Raw genomic sequence first — 20887 nt, 5'->3', positions numbered from 1 at the left:
TTCATGGGAGCAATATTTTCTGCTTCCTGAATGCCAGTTTTCAGCACATACCACTGACTGCTGGGTTTCAGAACTAGAATGTCTAGATTTGGGTATGGTCATATGTTGCAGTGTGGAATCTAAGTCTTTAAACATGGGCATTTAGAAACCTTTCAATTTGCTACTGGCTGAACTGCTCTGACATCACAGAACCTGATGAGGCAGCCCAAACTTCTGCTACTGGGACAGAGATTCAAATGGGTAGCCGTGTTGGTCTGAAGTAGCACAATAGAATCAGAGTCCAGTAGCACCTTTAAGACCAACAAGGATTTATTCAGGGCGTGAGCTTTTGAGTGCAAGCACTAGCAGACAAAGAGTGCTTGCACTGGAAAGCTCACACCTTAAATAAATCTTTGTTGGTCTTAAAGGTGCTACTGGACTTTGATTCTATTCTGCTACTGAGGTTGTAGCCAAGGGCTTTTGTTTGGGTAACCGAGCAGGACAGAGAGGCTCTACTCCTCCCGATTTGCCAAACACAGAAATATGATTTGTCTGTCCAACTACAAGTCATTATTTCAGCTCCAGAGGGTTCAAAGGATCAGGCCAGAAAACATTCAAACCCCAAAGTGACCTAAAGCAAATCATACCTGATTGTTAGCAGGCTGACATCTCCAGAGTGAGGTATGCAATCACCCAACTGGTCTAGAAGAGAGAATAATTTCACCGTGTTCTAAACTGAAAGTCATTTTCTGTTGTAACTCCTGTCTTAGCTTGTTCTGTTTTCACTTGCATTAATTTCCTTTGATTCCTGAAATCCTCCTCGGGGAGACAGTGGGGATTTCTTATCACTAACTCCCATAGTAGCATTGCAAACTGTATTACTGATAAAAAAAAAGCTATTGTGGCTAGGGGCTGATATAAACAGAGCAAAATAACATTGCTGATTGGCAAGTTGGTTGGCTAAGTAGTGCTGTTTGCAGATGTTTTTCTCTTCTTCCATTTAGGGCAGAGAAAAAAAAGACCCTAAATTCACTTAGCCATCTGAATCCCACACCCATGTAATCTACCAGAGGCCAGTTTAGACATTTGCTGGCCCATACTTGATCATCTCGAATGATGGTTTTTAAATCAAATGTGTTACTGCTTTTGAGGGTGGGCAATGCTGCGTTTGACCTGCCCCTGTTTTTATTTTATTTTTGTACAATTTCTTATAACAGGTGGATTTTAATTTGAGCCTTGGCCTAGTCTGCACACAATAGATAATGCACTTGCAATGTGCTTTGGCAGCTGGATTTTCCTGTGCAGAACAGGAAAATCTACTTCTAAAGTGCATTGAAAGTGCATTATCTATTGTGTGCAGACCAGGCCCTTGTTCCTCAGAGAAAAACCGGTCTAAATGATTTTAAATGTGTAAAAGTTTTTTTTCTTTGTAAACTGCCTTGAGCACATTTTCTGTAGAAAAGCAGTATACAAATGTTCTAAATAAGTTTTTTTTCCCCTCTCTGGAATAAAAGCGTGTGATTTGTGTATGCAGGAACCAAGTATCAATACTCAGTGACTGAGGTCTTAAGAAGCAGGCACTATGGGTGGGGCGTGATTTTATTACTTCCCAGAAATGGAGAGACATTAGCCCCATCAGCAGAATAAATCTCTTTCTAGGGATGGGGAGCTGGCAGAAAATAACAGCTTTGCTCTGTCAAGAGGATAAAACTAATTATTCCATTCAAGAGAGTGGTGAGAGCAAACAGAAAAGAAAAAAAACCCCAGATATTGGAAAATGCCTTTTATACCCAAGAAGATGGTTTCCAGCTAAATGCTGAGTCATATCCTGCCATTGTTTTCTATCAGAAATGTGCCAACAGGAAGTGTTACCAGATTAGCATTGAACGGTTCCAGGGAGCCTGGCATATGGGAATCCAAGAAACATATGTAAATATTTTTCCTCTTCTGATTATAGGGAATCATAGAGTTGGAAGGGGCCTCCAGGGTCATCTAGTCCAGGGGTAGTCAACCTGTGGTCCTCCAGATGTCCATGGACTACAATTCTCATGAGCTCCTGCCAGGGTTTATATACACATGAAGAACGTTTCAGGGGGTTCTCAATGGTGAAAAAGTTGAGAAAGGCTGTTCTAAAGTAACTGGTTAGTCATGACTGTTAAAGGTAAACTGCAGGTATTGCCAGGGGGCAATGAAATCAAAACCAAAATCAACATGTTATCTTACCGGGCTATAAATCTGATCAATCAATCAATCAACCAGTGTTTTTAGCAGCCACACAAGGCTTTGGATTGAGGGCAGGATTTAGGTTGGGGTTTATGCAATCCTTCTGGTAGGAGATACCAACCTCCGGTTGGAGTCTGGGGTCCTCCCAGAGTTACAACACATCTCCAGAGTACAGAGATTAGTTCCCCTGGAGGAAGTGGTGGCTTCAGAAGGCAGGCACTATGGCACGGCGTGGCTGCTGAGCTTCATCTCCTATCCAGATTTCACTCTCAAAGCCTCACTCCAGATCTCCAGGAATTTCGCAAGCTAGTCTGACAGCCCCTTCTCCTGCCAGACCATTGTTTGCCCTCGAAAAGGAAAAAGACAGGCCAAAAAAAGACAGTCTTCACCTTCAGGGTTGTAAACAGTGGAGGGGGGGGGGGCAGGGTGGATCTTAAGCTCTCTCCTCCCTTACCACAACACCAACTATAGGGCTACTTGGTTAAAATAGCAGCATTTTGCTCAGTCATAGATGTGTGCAGTAAATACATCTCTGAAGAAAATGCAAAAAAGGTAAACTTGCTCCCTCCCCCCCAAGTAGATCCAGTTCACATTCAGGTTGCAGTCCAATCTAAAGAGTATTTTCCAATCACAAATGGCCATCTTGTCCTACATCATACGTATGGGAGTATGGGGGCACTGTATCTGCAGACAGGGATGCAGAGACATGTGTCTCCATGCAAGGCCATGGGGTGTGAGAGAGAGGATAAGTGGGGAGAGGGAGGGCAGTGGGAGAAGGTCTCAGAGGGCAGCTCCAAGGTTAAGGCAGAGAGGCATTCCATTCATGGAGAAAATATCTATACACAGGATGATACAGCACCTGCCAGTGTCCAGGCATGCTGAGTCACTCATACCCACACGAGCTCCATCCGAAACAGGGCCCTGCCTGACTGCTATTGCACTTTAAGGCTGGGGTAGTCAACCTGTGGTCCTCCAGATGTCCATGGACTACAATTCCCATGAGCCCCTGCCAGCAAATGCTGGCAGGGGCTCATGGGAATTGTAGTCCATGGACATCTGGAGGACCACAGGTTGGCTACCCTTGCTTTAAGGTATTCTTGTCAGATCTTTTCACAGATCTCCCTTTGTGATGCCTGTTTTGGCTCTTCTTTCTGAATGAATATCCGTAGGCTTACAGTATGCAAAACCCTTCTGCTATTAGCATGAATGGAAGTCACAATGTTTTTATTATTATAATTATTTTAAGAAATCAACAGTACTTGCTTCCAGGCATGCCCATGCAAATCAACAGCTTTGCATATTGTTTTCTGTAAGCTCTCAGCCCACTGATTTCATTTTCTGTTCCACTGGGGAAAAAGTGAATGTAATTAGTAAAGAAGAATCACAGAAGCCTTTCTGCACACTCCACTGACTCCTGGCTTCCATGGCAATTAATCCACATGCAGAATTGGTTTCTTCCATGCGTCTGCCCTCCCAGTGACTTCCCACTGATGCAGAGTCATTGCTTGGTGTAGTGGTCAGGAGTGTGGACTTCTAATCTGGCAAGCTGGGTTTGATTCCCTGCTCCTCCTCTGCATGTAGCCAGCTGGGTGACCTTGGGCTCGCCATGGCACTGATAAAACTGTTCTGATGGAGCAGTAATATCAGGGCTCTCTCAGCCTCACCTTCTTCGTAGGGTCTGTTGTGGGGAGAGGAAAGGGAAGGCGATTGGAAGGTGCTTTGAGACTCCTTCGGGTAGAGGAAAGCGGCATATAGGAACCAACTCTTCTCCTCCTTCTTCTTCATTTTCTTCTGCATGCACCTTAAATAATCCAGATTTTGAAGGGAGGGTGCTGTCGTCATCATTGGTATCACAGCAACCCCCCTTTATTTTTTATACCTGCTTGTACCAATATGTTAATATATCATTGTAAATACGGGTCAAGAAGGTTCTCTGAATTCCCAGTTTTCAGTTATTTGAAAAAGTAGAGAAGAAGCAAAGAAGAGCTGTTTTTTGATATCCTGCTTTTTACTACTAGAAGAGTCTCAAAGTGGATTACGACTGCCTACCCTCCTTCTCCCCACAAAAGACACCCTGTGAGCCAAGCAAGACTGAAAGAGAGCTCTAAGAGGAACTGTGACTGGCCCAAGGTGACTTCAGGTGGAGGACTGAGGAATCCTTAGTACAGCTGCTTCATTGTATCCAGAAGGTTCCAGGTTCAATGCCCAACATCTCAGTATTTCAGTTGCTGGGAAAGATCTTTTTCTACTTGAAAATCTATAAAGCTGCTCCCATTTTAAAGCGGACAATACTGAACTAGATGGACTAAGGACTGAACTTGGCCATAGTTGCATGGGTGTATATGACTCTCCAGCTCTTCTCAGATATGGATCAATGACTTCCAAAAAGGGTTGCCAGTTATGGGTTGGGAAATACCTGGAGACTTTGGGAGTGGGACCAGGAATGGGCAGGATTTGGGGGAGGGGAAACCTCAATGGAGTTTCCTACTATGGAGTCCATCCTCTAAAGCAGCTATTTTCTCCAAGGGAATTGCTCTCTGTTGCTTGGAGATGAGCTTTAGAACCATGGGATCCCCAGGTCCCACCTGGGGACTGGCATCCCTGCTTATCTGTTTTTATTATAAACACCTAAAAGTAATATGGAATTTGTCCATTTGAGCCTGCTCACTGAACTTCATACCTCTGGAATGCGTATTTTGGCTTTTCCTTGGGAGACACTGGCTCTTGCTCCTGTTGTGTTGCCTTCCAAATAGTGTTATTTGGAAGCTGTCCTTTCTACTCTTTGACACTGTGCTTCTGTAGACCAAAACTTGGTCTGCAAAACTCAGTTTCCCAGCTAAAGGAGACACAGGTGGGTAGCCATGGTGGTCTGAGGAAATATTATAGACCAATATTTTGTTGTGTGAAGAAAAATCTAGTTAGAAATTAGAAATAGGGATGACTTTACCTTACCGGTGGCAAGATGCCCTGACATAACTATTTCTAACAACCTTCATACAACAAAATATTGGCCTGTAACATGATCGTATTTGCCAGCAAGAAATAAATATTCATGTCTAGTCCCCTGAGAAAGCACTGCTGAGAATACCTTAGGCTCAGCAGGACAATCTGCCAAGCAAAGCATCTTCTGCTTTTTACCAGGGACGTTCAAAATGAATGCCACTTGCAATTACAGCAAGATTTTACACCGTTTCTTAAAATCCATTGTAGGTTTTAGGACAAGCCTCTCTCTTGCCAGTCAGATACCTCTTTCCCCTAACCTTAAATTGAAATGACACTTTATTGGAGACATGAAGATGCCACTGGGGAGCGGGGGGGGGGAGACATCTTCATGCCCGGTTCTATTTACTTTGTAGATTTTTATCTCACCCTTCCTCCAGGCACCCCAGGGAGGCACTCCTTGACCTTCTCTTTTCACCTTTTAGCCTCACTAACCTTGTGGGGTAGGCTAAGTTGACAAGAGAGTGACCAACTCCAGATCACTCAACGAGGTTCCATGGCAGAGGGGGATCCAAATCTGGATCTCCCAGATTCTAGTCTAGCTCTTTTCACTACAACACCAGTCCTCCCTCATAACATCTGCATTGCGACACAATGTTTGATTGCCACCGGAGGAGACGGAGGACACATGCCACCACTGCTAAGTATTGCAATATGTGAGGAGGAAGGAGTGAACGTGACACAGGGGAGCTGTTTTGGCAATGTAACCATTTAAACCATAACATATGGGCCTTTGGAACACTAGTCTAATGTAGCTCTCTCTGGTAAGCTGTGGATTTGCATTAACTGTACTGTTTATGGGGAACAGTCTTGGATGAGCCATTCGAAATGTTAATCGGCTTGTTTGGGAAATTTGGTCATGTTGTTCATGAAAGTTAGCAAAAATATCATTGAATCATAGAGTTGGAAGGGGCCACACAGGCCATCTAGTCCAACCCCCTGCTCAACGCAGGTTCAGGCCAAAGCATCCAAGAAAAGTGTGTATCCAACCTTTGTTTGAAGACTGCCAGTGAGGGGAGCTCACCACCTCTTTAGGCAGCCTGTTCCACTGCTGAACTTGAGATTCAAGAACCTGTGCTTATGCCAGAGCATCTTGCTTGGGAACCTCTTCACACACTGCAGTGGCTGAAGAAACGGTGTTTTGTGGGAATGAGGCTCCATTTGAAATGCAATTAATTAGGTGGGGTCATAGGGTTAAAACACTCAGATAAAGCTCTGTGTCTGATGGACAACACTGTGACTATTACAAAAAGGGGAAAAAGAGTCGAAAGTCAGAAAAATCAAAAGTCAGAAGAGAAATATATAAATATAACATAGAATGAATATTAAACAACCAACAATATAAAATTGTACTGAGATGCAATAGACCTGTATCTGCATGATGAAAAGAAAGGCCCAAAATTACAGTCCTTTTACAGTTAGATAAATTATATTATTGTGCATCCTATTTTCTGTAAATTTAATATGATACTTCTTGTAACTGTCACAGGCAATGCTGCTGTTTATATTTTGATGAATTTGTGGGCTCTGTCTGATTTCTTTCTGTTGATAGCTTATCAGCAAAAGATGCTTTGCCAGATTGTTTATCACGGTATCTCAAGTAGGGAGCATCCCCAGTGACGTTATGTTGACTTTGGGACTTCCAAGGACAATATTTTTGCATATACTTTTTCCTGAAGAAGTATTGAAATGCATGTTACTGGGAATTTGCGTAGTACACATGTATTAGAGATTGTGTACTTCTCTGGGAAACCATTTGCAAAAGGACTTTAAATGTGTCTGTAAAAAGACTGTATATTTTGGGCATTCTTTTCATTGTACATAGAGTGGTCTCTTGTATTTCAGTGTATTTTTATATTGCACTTTGATGACTGGTTATTTAATGTTTGTTATATGTTATATTCATATATTTATTTTCTGATTTTTTAAAAAATACTCACACTGTTGTCCTTTGGACAGAGCTCCCTTTGAAATACAGCCAAGCACAGCAGCTGGATAGATTTGGATACTGAACCAGGCAATCATGTAGTCTGAAAACTCCAGTAATGGTAAGAAGCTTTAGTGGTAATGTGTGCTGGGGGGGGGGGGAGGTGTACTAGTCCCTTACGATTAATGGGAGGTGACCCCATTTGAGGATGGAAGCTTTTTTAACCCATGCACCACAATATCACATAATATTCTATTATGGAGAATTGTATATGTTCGGGTCAACAATGTTGCTAATACATCACATCTATTGTACCCATGTAAACTGCAATATTCATCGGTTATGAGAAAGCATTTACAACAGTAGTATACTTTGCATAATTCCACATGGGCAAGGTTACAGAGCCCCTGAACGACCTGCTAAGCCCCCCATCTCCATTCAGCCTTCCAGCTGTCCTAGTTCTTCCCCAACATAATCTGGGGACAGACAAGACTTGAAAATTGAGTTATGGAAGCACCGAAGCTTATTTTGTACCTACTCGTTTCTTTAGTTCCCATATTGGCTCTGGACAGACAGGCTCAACTGGTTTTTGAAAGACTGCAAAATCAGCAAAACACAAAACAAAAGACATGGTCAGGGGAAGAGTATGCCCACGTACTACCTTTGGTGTCGGGGAGAAAACTACATTTCCAAACCCATATTTACAGTTTTAAGGACTAGTTGGAAGCGGAATGTGAGATTTTCAAGATGCTGAAGTGCGGTATCAATATAATAGGCAGGGTGGTCTGTGGGTGAAAGGACAGAGCCCTGTCCGTGCTGCTGATTCCCTGGCCATGCCACTGTAGATATAACTAGCAATCCTCCTCCGAATGTACTTATATTTTGCTGTTGCTATGCCAACCTGCATCAAGCTGACCTTTGACAGTCACACACATTGAGCCTTTAGACAGCTCCATTCAAAGTGAACTGGATGGTTTCTGGGCCAGCTAGAAAGGTCAACTGCAGTTACAGAAAACAGGGCATGCAATAATATGAAAACTGCTTCCCCTCTTCCTAAAGCGTGGGGCCAAAGTCTGGGTCAGGTTGGCCTTTGATAGGGTGCCTTTTCAAACATATGTGTAGAGTTCCCTGGCAGCCTGGCCCTAAGCATGTCTACTCAGAAGCAAGTCCTACTGAATACTTATGTGAATAGGAAGACAGCCCAAGAGTCTCAGGCTGCCATCTACCACACAGTCCAAGGAACTTAAGCCTAGTGAGAACACTCAACATCAAGTGTAGCTAACTCTGTTGCACAGTGTGTTCCGCTGTAAGGATATAGTACTAGAGATCAAAAGTATTCTGGGCCCACGGAACCATGAGTGAAACTCTGCCTATGGAAAGGACCCTTCCCATCTCCACCCAGCTTTCTTGCAGTAGAAAAAAAAAGGGGGGGAGTCCTCTTTGACCACTAAAGAAGGCTGTGCTGTGGACCATCAGACTTCCATCTATGAAAGCCATGTGGGTGGGTGAAAAATGAGAGGGAATAGGATGAGAGACAGCTGAAATCTGACAATATCCGATTCTTGTATTTGTAGCCACTTTAAAAGCTGTATGAAGGTTCAGGGAACTTTGCACAAGGCCAGTTCTAAGATCTAGGCTATTTTCATATACTAAATTAACACTATGGGTCAATCCAGATTTATAAATAGGAAGAGGTCCTTTATATGGAAGGCTTGGACAGATAAGGTTTGTGTGTGTGTTTTAACTCTATACCTAATACACTATGATGATGAGTTTTGTAGTGGCCTTATAGGACCTATCAAGTCAACTTATGATGAATAGCAATATTTACAACAGCAACATATGTTGGTATCTAAATACGGCCCTGCAACACCATGTCTTTCAGAACTGTTCCTATTTCTGGAATTTCTCATTAAATCAATATAGAACATGAACCCTACTTGATGTTGATTCATAAATATGATATGCGCAGTCTTAAGAATGAAAGGAATAAGGAGCCAGATTGCCCTATTTTGCCAAAGCAATGGGATATGGCCCCAAATTGAATAACTGGTTGTTTCTATGGACTTCAAAATAAAACTCATTCAGTAAATTAAATTAAAAAATTAGATTCAGCCATGTTGGCCTGAATCAAGAGAACAAAGTTTGAGTCCAGTGGCATCTTTAGGACTAACAAATTTGTATTCAAATTAATTGTACAAGCACACTTTTCCAGATATATGCATGGTGGAGGAAACTATGTCTCATTATATCTGCTTGCACATGAAAGCTTATATCTTGAATAAAACTTTGTTGGTCTTAAAAGTGCTGCTGGACTCACTTTGTTCAGCAAAAAAAATGTTTAGGGTATACTAGACACTACAGTGCCTTTTTCTTAAAGGCTTAGGGATAATGGCTAATTGTTGGTGCTGTAATTTTCCACATGCATCTCTTAGACATATACTTTGGCCCCATCCAGTTATTCGGTCTTTTTGGAAGAAAGTAAGTACTAATGTCAGTGTTGTATTAGAATATCCATTGATTTTTGGGGATGCTTATATTCTTCTAAACTATTTGCCTGTTTTTTGAAGACTGATAGTCAACAAACAGACCTCTAGACTCTTACTCTTCTAAAAAGACTTATATAAGAACACTGGAAAAATAAATTCCTTCCACCAGTAACCCAGTGGACTGAGGATCATACAGCTTAGTCAACCTTTGAACACATAACATATACACAACAACTCTATGCTTTGTAGGTGGTTATCTATAGACTTGCTACTGCTGTTCTATTTTGTTGCTTCGGTCTGGGATTTATATATATAGTAAACACATTCAGAATGTTGTGCCTAGTTCTGATTGCCTTATTTTGAAGAGCTAAAAATGTGCAGAAAAGGGCAAGCCAATTGTTCAAGGCGTTAGAGCACTTGACCCTTGACAAAAAAAAAATCAAAATCATTGGGAGCATTTAGGTTAGAAAACAGAAGATGGAGTGGGGTCATGTACTGAGAGGTTTATGAAATTATTGACAAGAATAATCTGTTGTGCTAAAGCTTTCTAATGGGGGGAGAAGGTTAATTCACTTTCATCAACAGCATCAAAATCTTAAAGACACCACTTCTCTTGTCCTTGTTTCATCTCCATGAAACATCATTTCGAGCACCTGCAATCCTTTCAAGGCATCAGCAATAGATCTCAATTAGCTTTCCATGCTGCCAACAGTGACTTAGCTGTAGATTTTACTTTTTCCCCCAGAATATCTTTACACCGCCCGTGGCGCCACGGGCGCCACGGACTAAATAAAGCCGTAAGGGCTGTGTAGGAGGAGTTAGGGCGGGCTCGGTCCGGGATGAGGAAGGGTGCCGATTGGCCCCTTCCTCTTGACGGACCATCGGCCGAGCCAATCGGCAGGCGCGAAGCGCCTGCCGATTGGCTCGGCCGATTCCCACCCCACTCACAAGGAAGCAACTGCGAGCCGCGCGAAGGGTTCCCTGCCCGGCGGTTCCCTGCCTCTCGCCGCATCAAGCCGCCAATCAAGGAAGCTACTGCGAGCTGCGCGAAGGGTTCCCTGCCCGGCGGTTCCCTGCCCGCGGTTCCCTGCCCGCGTCAGCCCACCGCTGCCTCCCGCCGCCGAAAAACCAGGACTCGCAAGCTAGCACTCGGACAAAGGCTGCAGCCGCTCGACAGCCTCCCGCCGCCTCCTGCAATATCCACACACAGCCCTGCAGCCAGCCGCTGAACCCCTGGCCGCACTCGCATCCTGCCCCCTTCTCTGCCCGCCACGGAGCCCTGCAGCCCGCTGCCGAAACGTGGAATTTACCGTTGGGTCCTCTTTGTGCTCCCACTTCCGGGAGTGAGAGCCCACACATGCGCACGCACAACCCGCCGTCCAACATGGCCGCGCCGAAAACAAATGCCCCAATAAGCCGCTGCCTGCTCACAGTTCGCCGCCAACATCACCAGCGCCGTTGAGCAACCGCGCCAACTTCCTCGCCGGAATAATTAGCCCCAACGACCAGCCGCAACGGGAGCCCACATCCTGCTCGCCAACGCCACCAGAATGGCGTCGCGGAGCCGCACACCGGCCTCACAAATGGCCCCTCTGCACGGTAAGCTCCCTCGCCTCTCCCTTTCTGCCTAATTGCGCCCCACACCGCTAACTCAACCTGCCTGTCTGCTTCCATGGGCCCCTGCCCGCAACCACCCACAACCACGATAGCCTGCTAGCGCCCATTGTATTAATTCTACAATGGGCTTAGTTCCTAGTTTTATATATAACATAACTAGCAAGGGGCTAATCTGAAACTTTTACATGCTGTCAGGTCAGGATAAATGCATTTGCTATGGGGAAGATTTATGACTGCTAGGAAGCAGCATTGATTCATTGCCATATATCCTTATGTCAAAAGTGAATTTAGAGAATTGCCTCAAAACCAGGTCACTGCTGTTGCCAGCTGACGTTGGCTAAGAAGGGGGGCTGAAATCTGCCATCCACTAATTAATTTTGAGAAAGATCAAATTTCTTCCATAGTCAGAGCTGGAAAGGCTGTCTTCCCCATCGAAGGACTCACATGCAATAATTAGAATGGCAAGCTTTAATCAGTTTAATTGGTAGATCAATCAGCTAAAGCTTTAATTGATTCATCAGTGAGAAGAAGCATTAATCAGTGAGGCTCAAACTGAAGGCATGTTTGTTTTTCTGTTTAAGGCTGCATGCAACCCTCTGCATGCAATCTGGAGAGCAAGTCTCCTGGACCTCAGTGGAACAACAGCCCTGAGCATGAGGAGAGATTATTATTTATTGATTTGATTTATAGACCACCCTCTCCAGTCAAGCTTGGCGTGGCACACATCACTAGCCAATACAAGATTCTGATAAAACAGTAAGACAATAAAAACAATATCCTGGGTGCTCCATCAAGATTAATTTCTTGGGCCTTGCTTCTAGCTCTGTCCGTCTGACCAATATCTGTTCTTTGCTTTACAAGAGTTTGGGGCGCAAAGTGGGTGTGGCCCAGACTTCAAGCTTATTAGGATTATATGGTCCTTTTCCTGCTGGTGCATTTTTCTGCATTGTATCTGCATTCTGGATCACTTCTAATATTTTATGCTTGTTTCAGTTTTCTGTAATATGGGTCCTAGTCCTTTCCCTATTAGACGTCTCCTCCTGTGGCTCACAATGACTTACTCTGAGTGATCCACTTTGAGATTCTGTGAGAAAGGCAAGCAATAAACATAATTAAAAAAAAAATGGATACAATTCTCAGAACTCAAAGACTATTTCTCTTTCAGGAGCAGGATGGGATCATGTCGTGAATGTGTTTGTCCCAGGCCCAAAGAAAGGGGTATGAGCCCTGAATGGGGTTCGATTTTAAGAGAGCCAGTTTGGTGTAGTGGTTAGGAGTGCGGACTTCTAATCTGGCATGCCGGGTTCAATTCTGCACTCCCCCACATGCAACCAGCTGGGTGACCTTGGGCTTGCCACGGCACTGATAAAACTGTTCTGACCGAGCAGTGATATCAGCGTTTTCTCAGCCTCACCCACCCCACAGGGTGTCTGTTGTGGGGAGAGGAATGGGAAGGCGACTGTAAGCCGCTTTGAACCACCTTTGGGTAGGGAAGAGCGGCATATAAGAACCAACTCTTCTTATTATTCTTCTTCTAAATCTGTTTAAAAAGATACTATGAGCCATTTGCTCTCTGGTGTGTTACTATCGTTTGAAAAGAAAATGAATCTTCCTGTAAACACTGAGTTATAGCTTTTGTTTCTTACAGTTAAGTTGCAATTGTTGGCAGAGTAGAGATATACAAAGAGGGCCTGATCTGCAAAGAGTGTACAGCACCAGGCTGCTTAACAGAATATAATAGTTTTATTGCGAAGAGGAACAACTTTGTGTAAAAGGAGGAGAGTCCTAACTCAGTGTTCTGGTCTGCATTCATTCAGTCTGTTGTGGAGGCAAGCAGGGAGGAAGTGTGCTCAAGGGAGCAGGAAGTCTTCAATGAGCCAATCGGGGCGTAGGAGAAGACTATTTGAAAAACAACAGGAAGTTCCTAATCTAACTATCTTAAATACATATCGCTGATGCCCCCTGTAGGATTTCACATCCTTTTGAATCATGCACACTGCAAATCTTTCATTTTCCAACAACAATTAGGGGCAGGCCACACATGATATGTGTGTCATAGCTGTGGACCCCCCCAAAAAAGATAACAAAACTGAAGAAAACTGTGGCAGGGGAAGATAGGCTTAAAGTAGCCATGGGGTCATTTCTGATAGAAACAGTGTAAGGGAAGAATCGATCGCCCTCCTTCCCCAGCAGCATCCGAAGAGTAGGTTTTTATATGCCGCTTTCCCCTAGCCTAAGGAGTCTCAAAGTGACTTACCATTGCCTGTCCTTCCTCTCTCCACAACAGTCACCTTGTGAGGTAGGTGAAGTAGAAAAAGGTAGTTGGAGTAGAGTAGATAAACCCGTGTCTCTAGATTGAAGACCACTGCTCTTGACCATTACACCACTTAGCATCACCCTTCTCCCTTGCAGTTGCAGTTTGCAGTACAGTCTCCTGTCTGGAGATTCATACAAGGATAGCCAATGAGCTAGAGACAAAATGACCTGCCTCCTTAATAAAAGATTAATGGAAGGCAATTTACCAGGTGATGTTACTTATCTCTGAGCCGTGAAAAGCTTCTGTTAAAGGGACAGGGCCTTTTGTCTCTAGTCTATTAGCAATCCTGATATATACAGACCTATATAGATGTGTGGGTGATAGCCAATTCTGAGAGCCAGAGTGATGTAGAAGAAGAAGAGTTGGTTCTTATATGCCGCTTTTCTCTACCCGAAGGAGTCTCAAAGCGGCTTACAGTTGCCTTCTCTTCCCTCTCCCTACACCCTGTGAGGTGGGTGAAGCCGAGAGAGCCCTGATATCACTGCTCGGTCAGAACAGTTTTGTCAGTGCCGTGGCGAGCCCAAGGTCATCCAGCTGGCTGCATGTGGGGGAGTGCAGAATCGAACCCGGCATGCCAGATTAGAAGTCCGCACTCCTAACCACTACACCAAAATAATTCAAATGGCACCCTAGGAATCTGCACACTGCTATGGAAGTGACCTTGAGTTACTCACATATACGCAACCTAACCCTTCTCACAGGCCTTGAGTTACTCACATATATGCAACCTAACCCTTCTCACAGGCCTTCATAGAATCTTAGAGTTGGAAAGGACTTCCAGGATCATCTTCTCCAACCCCCTGCAGAATGCAGGTAAGTTAAAATGGAGAAGAGGAGAACAATGGAAGCCACTTTGAGTCCCCCATGGGTGGAAAAGGCAAGGCACAAATGAAGCCAATAAATACATTCTATTGAATTGGCTCATCCATTAAAAAATTTAATGTACAACTGGCTAAGAAACCTTTAATGGCTAGAATCTGTTCCACATAATATATTTCTGGTAAGGCCTAGGAGGAGGAGCTGGTCTCATGGCTTAAGTGCCACTCAGCGCATAACACCACTCAGAGTAGCTGTCCCGCCCCTGACAGCCTCTTCCCCCAACTGACTTGCCTGTCTGTCCAGCTGCTAGCCAATTACTTTCTGTCCCCCACCCCTGGCCAACCCCTCCTCCTTCCACTTCCCTCAGAAGCTCAGAGGCTGCAGATCCATGCTGCTTGAGAGCTGCCCCTGCTGGTGAGTTCCCTGCCTGGGGACCTTCAGCCTGAAGCCTTTCCAGGTCCTGGGGGGAGGCAGAGGCCATCTTCAGAGTTCTTCCACCCACCCCCAATCTACCGCCCATTGTATTCCTGAATGCAACGGGCTTTGTCCCTAGTACCCTAATGGTAATGGACATTAGTTAAAATCTTAAGAGCTGTGTCTCAGAGGCAAATTTCACCAGCCTCTCAGTTTTTGAATTACTACTGCATTCCACGCTGCTTCTCCTTGAAAGGCCTGCCTTGTCCTTGTCCTGGGTGTAAACTGCATGGAGCTTTTATTCCAACCCGAGATTGATTCAGTCCCTGCCCTCTACACAGAATGCGATTTCCATTTGGATTTTGGGCGATTTTAATTTTCCTTCTGCAGCAAGAAGGATTGATCCGGAGTGACCCTACCTTTATTGTGCGATATCTCAGACTGCTGTTAATCCTGAATAAAGAAAGCTCCGTGGTAGAGAACCTCTGATAGGCTACACCTGGTCATGTGACACGCTAGCCTTAAAGGAGAAGCCCCTAACTTCTCTCAACTTCTGTCGGTCCTGGATTTTTCCTCCCTCCTCTGCCTTTTTCGATCCTCTCCCCCCCACTCCAAGAAAAGAAAGAGGCTCCCTGCTTGGCTTCTCCCCCCCTTCAAGAAAAGAAAGAAAGAGGCTTCAAGAAAAGAAAGAAAGAGCCCCCCACACACACACCTTCTGAGCCTCCCTAACCACGTTCAGAAGACTTTCCTGTTTCAATGGGGAGGAGGGGGGAGAGGAAGACCCAAGTTCAAAGTGATCTGAATTCAACAGGATTGACAATGGAATAAAGAAAGTAAGTGCAGACTCTGCCCTGGTTTTCTAGATTTGCAGCATCACTAGATTCAACCAAGTTTTGCCTGTCCGCTGTCAAAGAGTATAGACCTGCTCTGAGAGAAACCATTGACGAAGCCACAACATAGCCTAAATCTGTTACTGTCACTTTCCGACTTGCATATGAACAGAATTGACACGATCTATTCCTTCCTGGGAAACCATGGGGTGCTGCCCCACTGACGTCAATGGGGTTGTGATCTACGTGTCAGCAGCAGGCAAACATTAGGCTCTGCCCTTTGTTCATGGAAACCAAACTCTGCCATTCCTGATGAGTCACTGACTCTAGCGAATGATAAGCAAAGCTCTTTGAGATTCATTTGCCGTCTCCAAACAGATGCAGATCTTAATGAGTCAGATTTGCTTCTGTCCTGACAGGCTGACGGTACAGTCCGTGGCAGTCAGCACTTCCAGTATTAGCCAGGGCTCATGACACCCATCACCCCAGAGCAGCAAATCTGCCAGAACAGTCCAGTTAATGTTCATCTCCCCAAATGCCCTTTGGCACTCTGGCTGCAAGCACATCAGAGCATGCGAAATTAAGCATAATGCGTGAGGGCTGGAGACAATCAGGCTTAATCTGAACAGCTGTTGATCTGCTCTTCTTAACATACAACTCCCAGTTTGAAACAGTTATAGTTAAATTTGTATTGACCTTTTGCAAAAGGTCCCCTAAAAATGCTGTATTAACGTTTAACCGTCAAAATGCTGTATTAACATTTTGTGCCTTTGTTAACTCCCTGATGCCAAGTGTCCTGTTACAACACTGTAATAATGTATGTGGTCTGTAGATACTTTGATGCTGGTCAATGACCATAATAATCAATCAATCAATCAATCAATCATCAATCAATCAAAGGTCCCCCAAAAGATTTCACTCTGAATGCTGAACATGGTAAAAGTCACCGTATCCTCACAGACCCTCTTTCTGGTGGACAGGAGGAGTGCACAGTTTCCTGCCCTTTTCATTTTGGATCCATTTGGCTCATGTAATTAGCAAAGATTGCCAATCTGGTTTCATTACATTTAGTCTTATGAGCTCCCCTCCTTTTGCCTATTTCACCCCTTCCCCCCCCCCCCTAGATGCAATTGGCACGACATTTTCAGGGATAGCACCCTCCACAGCCAAGTCAACCTCTTGATCAGACAAAATGTTTCCAGTAATTAAGAAGCACACTTGCAGAACAGGCACAGAGAGATTTTTAGCAACCCAAGCAAGTGGGTAATTGCTGCAAATAATAGATAAGGGGATCCTCATACACCTGCCTATCCATTCTCATTTAAATCAGGGGCTGGAGAAAATCTGTTAAAAAAACAGAAAAGCAGATAGGAGAAAGCTAAATTCAGCCGGCTTCCATAGCTTAACTCATTGTGCTCCATTAAAAAAAAAATCCAGCATCTTTTGCCCAGCCAAGATCACTTTTTGTATGAGAATAGGAGAAAAATGCTCTAAGCACCACAGAACAGCAAAGGTGAGTTGCAGGAAAAGGCAGCGTTTAGCTTGTCCACCTGCAACATTTTTGTTTAAAAATAAGCTATTCACTCCCTGTTTTCTTCACATGCAAACAGATGGTCTCATATAAATATATCAAGATCTCCCAGTCTTTTATAGTCTGGCCCACTTTAACGCACACATACTGAGGTTAATAGCACTTGGAGGGGGGTGGGGTTACTGAGGAATACCATGGTAAGGGAAGACTCATCTTCCTAATTTCCCAACACTTTCAGTGGAAAAGGATAATACATCCCAAGTGCTCAAACCCCCACTGCTGTTTTCATACATCTTGTGTGGTTTGGCCCCAAGTCTGCCTTGTATTATTGCCACCAATTTCAGTCACATTGAGAGAATGTGGTCCAGCAGATGCTTCCTGGCATGCTGGACAGGGGACAGGGGTAACATTTGCCCCCATTCTTGTCCTTCTCCCCACCCTCCCCAGTTTCAACACTGCATGTTTATTGTTAAACTGGTATAAACCTAGAGAGATTTATTCAAGGCATGAGCTTTCGAGTGCAAGCACTCTTCCTCAGACTGAATAAATCTTTGTTGGTCTTAAAGGTGCCACTGGACTCTGATTTTATTGTGCTACTTCAGACCAACACGGCTACTCATTTGAATCTATGGTATAAACCTGTAAGGTAGGAGGACTCATCCTTAAGAGGGCAAGCCACAGGAAATGTGAGATGGAAACAGCACATGTCTGATACTGTGTATTTATTTTCACCATTTTTGCGACCACACCATGAACCCATGCCAGCATGGTAATTGTAGTCCATAGACATCTGGAGAGTCACAGTTTGGCGACCCCTCATTTATGGCCTGACGTTTACAGCTTAGGTCTTCAAGGTGCTTACTAAGAACTGCTGTCAGTATCAACAAGGGTGTTGGAGGAAAGTCTCACCAAGTTGCAGTTGATTTATGAAGGTTTTCAGGGCAAGAGATGAACAGTGGTGGCTTGCCATTGTCTGCCTCTGGGCTTCCTTGGTGGAAGCCCCTCCAAGTACCAACCAGGGTCAACATGGATGTGATAGAACTTCTAATTTCAAGATATTCTCTTACCTTGGTCTAATGCAGGGGTAGTCAACCTGTGGTCCTCCAGATGTCCATGGACTACAATTCCCATGAGCCCCTGCCAGCATTTGCTGGCAAGGGCTCATGGGAATTGTAGTCCATGAACATCTGGAGAACCACAGGTTGACTACCCCTGGTCTAATGTGTTCATTTGAAGACTTTCCCTAACCTCACATGTTCAAGTAGGCAGTTCAGTTAATAGAGGGTGTTTGTATAAACCTGTTGGAATTATTCCTTAGATTAAAACTCCTTCTGGTCTTTACTTTGAATCCCAGAAACATTACAAATTCAAAGAGACTGGGCTAGCTTAGACCATCCAGATTAGGTCTCAGCAGTGGTAAGAATCTGTACTAGGGTTGCCAGCTCTAGGTTGGAAAATATTTGGGGGGTTTGGGGGTAGAGCTGGGAATGGGCAGGATTCAGGTCCGGGAGGAAACTCAGCAGAGTATAATGCTGTGGACTCCACCCTCCAAAGCAGCCATTTTATTCAGGGGAACTGACCTCTTTAGTCTGGAGATGAGCTATAATTCCAGGGGATCCCCAGGCCCCACCTGGAGGCTGGCATCCCTAAGATTCTGCACATAGACCTCTCATGCTAGAACAAAACAGGCTCCATTTCCATATGGGTGATGCCCTGAGGGCATTGTGCCACTCGCAAAGCCTCAGCTGCAGAGCAAAGAATAAGCCCTGCCTAGAAACGCCAACCCTTCAACCAATCTGGAAACAGAACAGATGACAGAATGCGGACTGAGGTGGAGACCCATCAGGTCAGCTCCTACTTCCTGGCTCTTCTCACAGACAGCTGGCTTGAGGGCAGTTTAGCCCCGCTTTGGGAGAGAGCTTGATGGATTCATCTCCTCCCTCACAGCTGTCAGTGGAGCTTCTACCTACAACTGTGACATTCATTAGCCAGCTCATAGGGAAAGTAATTGGTGCATAGCCAGATGACTGCCAAATACGTTTAGCACAGACGTACACACACAAGTGTGAGAAGTTGGGACAACCTTCCCTTTATCAACCATTTCTCCCTATAGACAGCAGGAACAAAACATACCTTGGAGACCCTTCTTAAATATGCCTGCATGAACTCTGCTCCCTGTTTGCATATGATTAAGTTGCCGCCATTTGACTTAAAACAATACAAGCTCCTTTGGACAGGTTCAAATCATGGAGCCAAGGCTGGTGGGAAGGGGGGGAGGGGGAGGAGACAGCCAGCAGCTGAAATATCCCATAGGGATGCTAGCAGAATCCACAATCCTCTTCAGTCCCCTTCAATAATCTTCTTTGCCTAATTAAACGAGTAAATCCCAAGCAATCTGTACCAGACTGGGTCATGCCCCTTTGGTAAGGGATACCTAAAGGTCTTGTGAAAACTTATCCTGGGGACCTCCAGCGTTTGAATCAATTCTTCCTACTTTCCAGTTCTGATTAATCACAGTAGACATTTTCATCCCGGGAGTCTGTTAGTATTGCTTTCCATTATTGATGCTTTCTGTCATATAGTATTTTAAATATGTACATCACCACTGTCTGACCTGAATCTCTTTACTTACAACTGTTACATAAGTAAGCAAAATGGGCCAGAAAAGGCATCAATCACACCTGTGATCATAACATAGTTAATTTGTTTTTTTCACACACCAGTTGACTCCCTGACACAATCCTCCCTTACAAAACAGTTTGCTCTGGCTGGCTATTCTATGTACTGTAGAAATATCACAACAACACACACACAAAGTATATAGCTACCTAATATGCCGTTTCTGCTTTTGCATCTTCCGTCTGCCCCTCAAAGGAGCAATTACTTCCCTTTACAGCATGAGTAGCTCTGAGTCCACCCAGATTTCTTAGTTGCAAATGTAGATGCTTCAATCTCTTTTATCCACTATAAAAAGCCCTTGTAAAAGTTACAAAAGAGGGAACGGGCAACTAAATGATGCTTCTGTTAGTTAAGAGAGGAAAACATCAAAAAAAGGAATTGCAGAGTGTCCTTTAAAACAAATTGGACAGGGAAACAAACTGGAGAAGGTGGGAGGGGGGGGGGAATCAATGTTTCCTCTTCTCAGGTGCAGTTATATTGGGTTCATGTTCTCATTGTGGAGCAAAACAAAAGGCAGGAAATGACTGTCTGTTAATTTCTTTCCGTTCCTGGAATGAATTCAGGGTGCCACTAACATGTCAGATTTAAGTGGTACCATTACAGCTATCCTGAGAGACAGCTTGGCTAAGGGAATGTGTGTAACCTACAGTGCTTTAAGATTGAACAGCAATTTGAACCCAAGTATTCTCAACACTCGAACCCAGCCTTTCTCAACATTTTTGCCATTAAGAAACCCCTGAAACATTGTTCAGGCTTCTAGAAACCTCACAAGTGTTGCCATCAAATAGTTGGGAAGCACAGCTGTGTACATGTCCACCTGGGGCCCTTCCCACTCCAGGCCCATCATTGATCATTGGAGGGGGGGGGGGCTGGTCGACATGACCATATATCATTATAAAGGTAAAGGTAAAGGTATCCCCTGTGCAAGCACCGAGTCATGTCTGACCCTTGAGGTGACGCCCTCCAGCGTTTTCATGGCAGACTCAATACGGGGTGGTTTGCCAGTGCCTTCCCCAGTCATTACCGTTTACCCCCCAGCAAGCTGGGTCCTCATTTTACCGA

General features: G+C 44.5%; 1 protein-coding gene across 5 annotated transcripts in view; it reads right to left on the bottom strand.

Moving 5' to 3' along the window:
* The window catches only part of RAB3C (RAB3C, member RAS oncogene family), a 131903-nt gene that overhangs the window by 88631 nt on the left and 22385 nt on the right, over positions 1-20887 (bottom strand). Inside the window, exon 1 of one of the 5 annotated variants that reach the window (XM_077347171.1) lies at positions 13493-13673. The exons of the other annotated variants lie outside the window; for them this stretch is intronic. Within the exon in view, the coding sequence (XP_077203286.1) occupies positions 13493-13495 (3 nt within the window). The 5' untranslated portion in view covers positions 13496-13673. Of the gene's footprint in view, positions 1-13492; positions 13674-20887 lie in introns of those variants that run through there. 5 annotated transcript variants of the gene reach the window in all.

Source organism: Paroedura picta, chromosome 7 (assembly GCF_049243985.1).
Source record: "Paroedura picta isolate Pp20150507F chromosome 7, Ppicta_v3.0, whole genome shotgun sequence".
Taxonomy (NCBI): Eukaryota; Metazoa; Chordata; class Lepidosauria; order Squamata; family Gekkonidae; genus Paroedura; species Paroedura picta.
The sequence above is the reverse complement of the archived record's forward strand: the minus strand, read 5'-3'. Positions and strand labels throughout refer to the sequence as shown.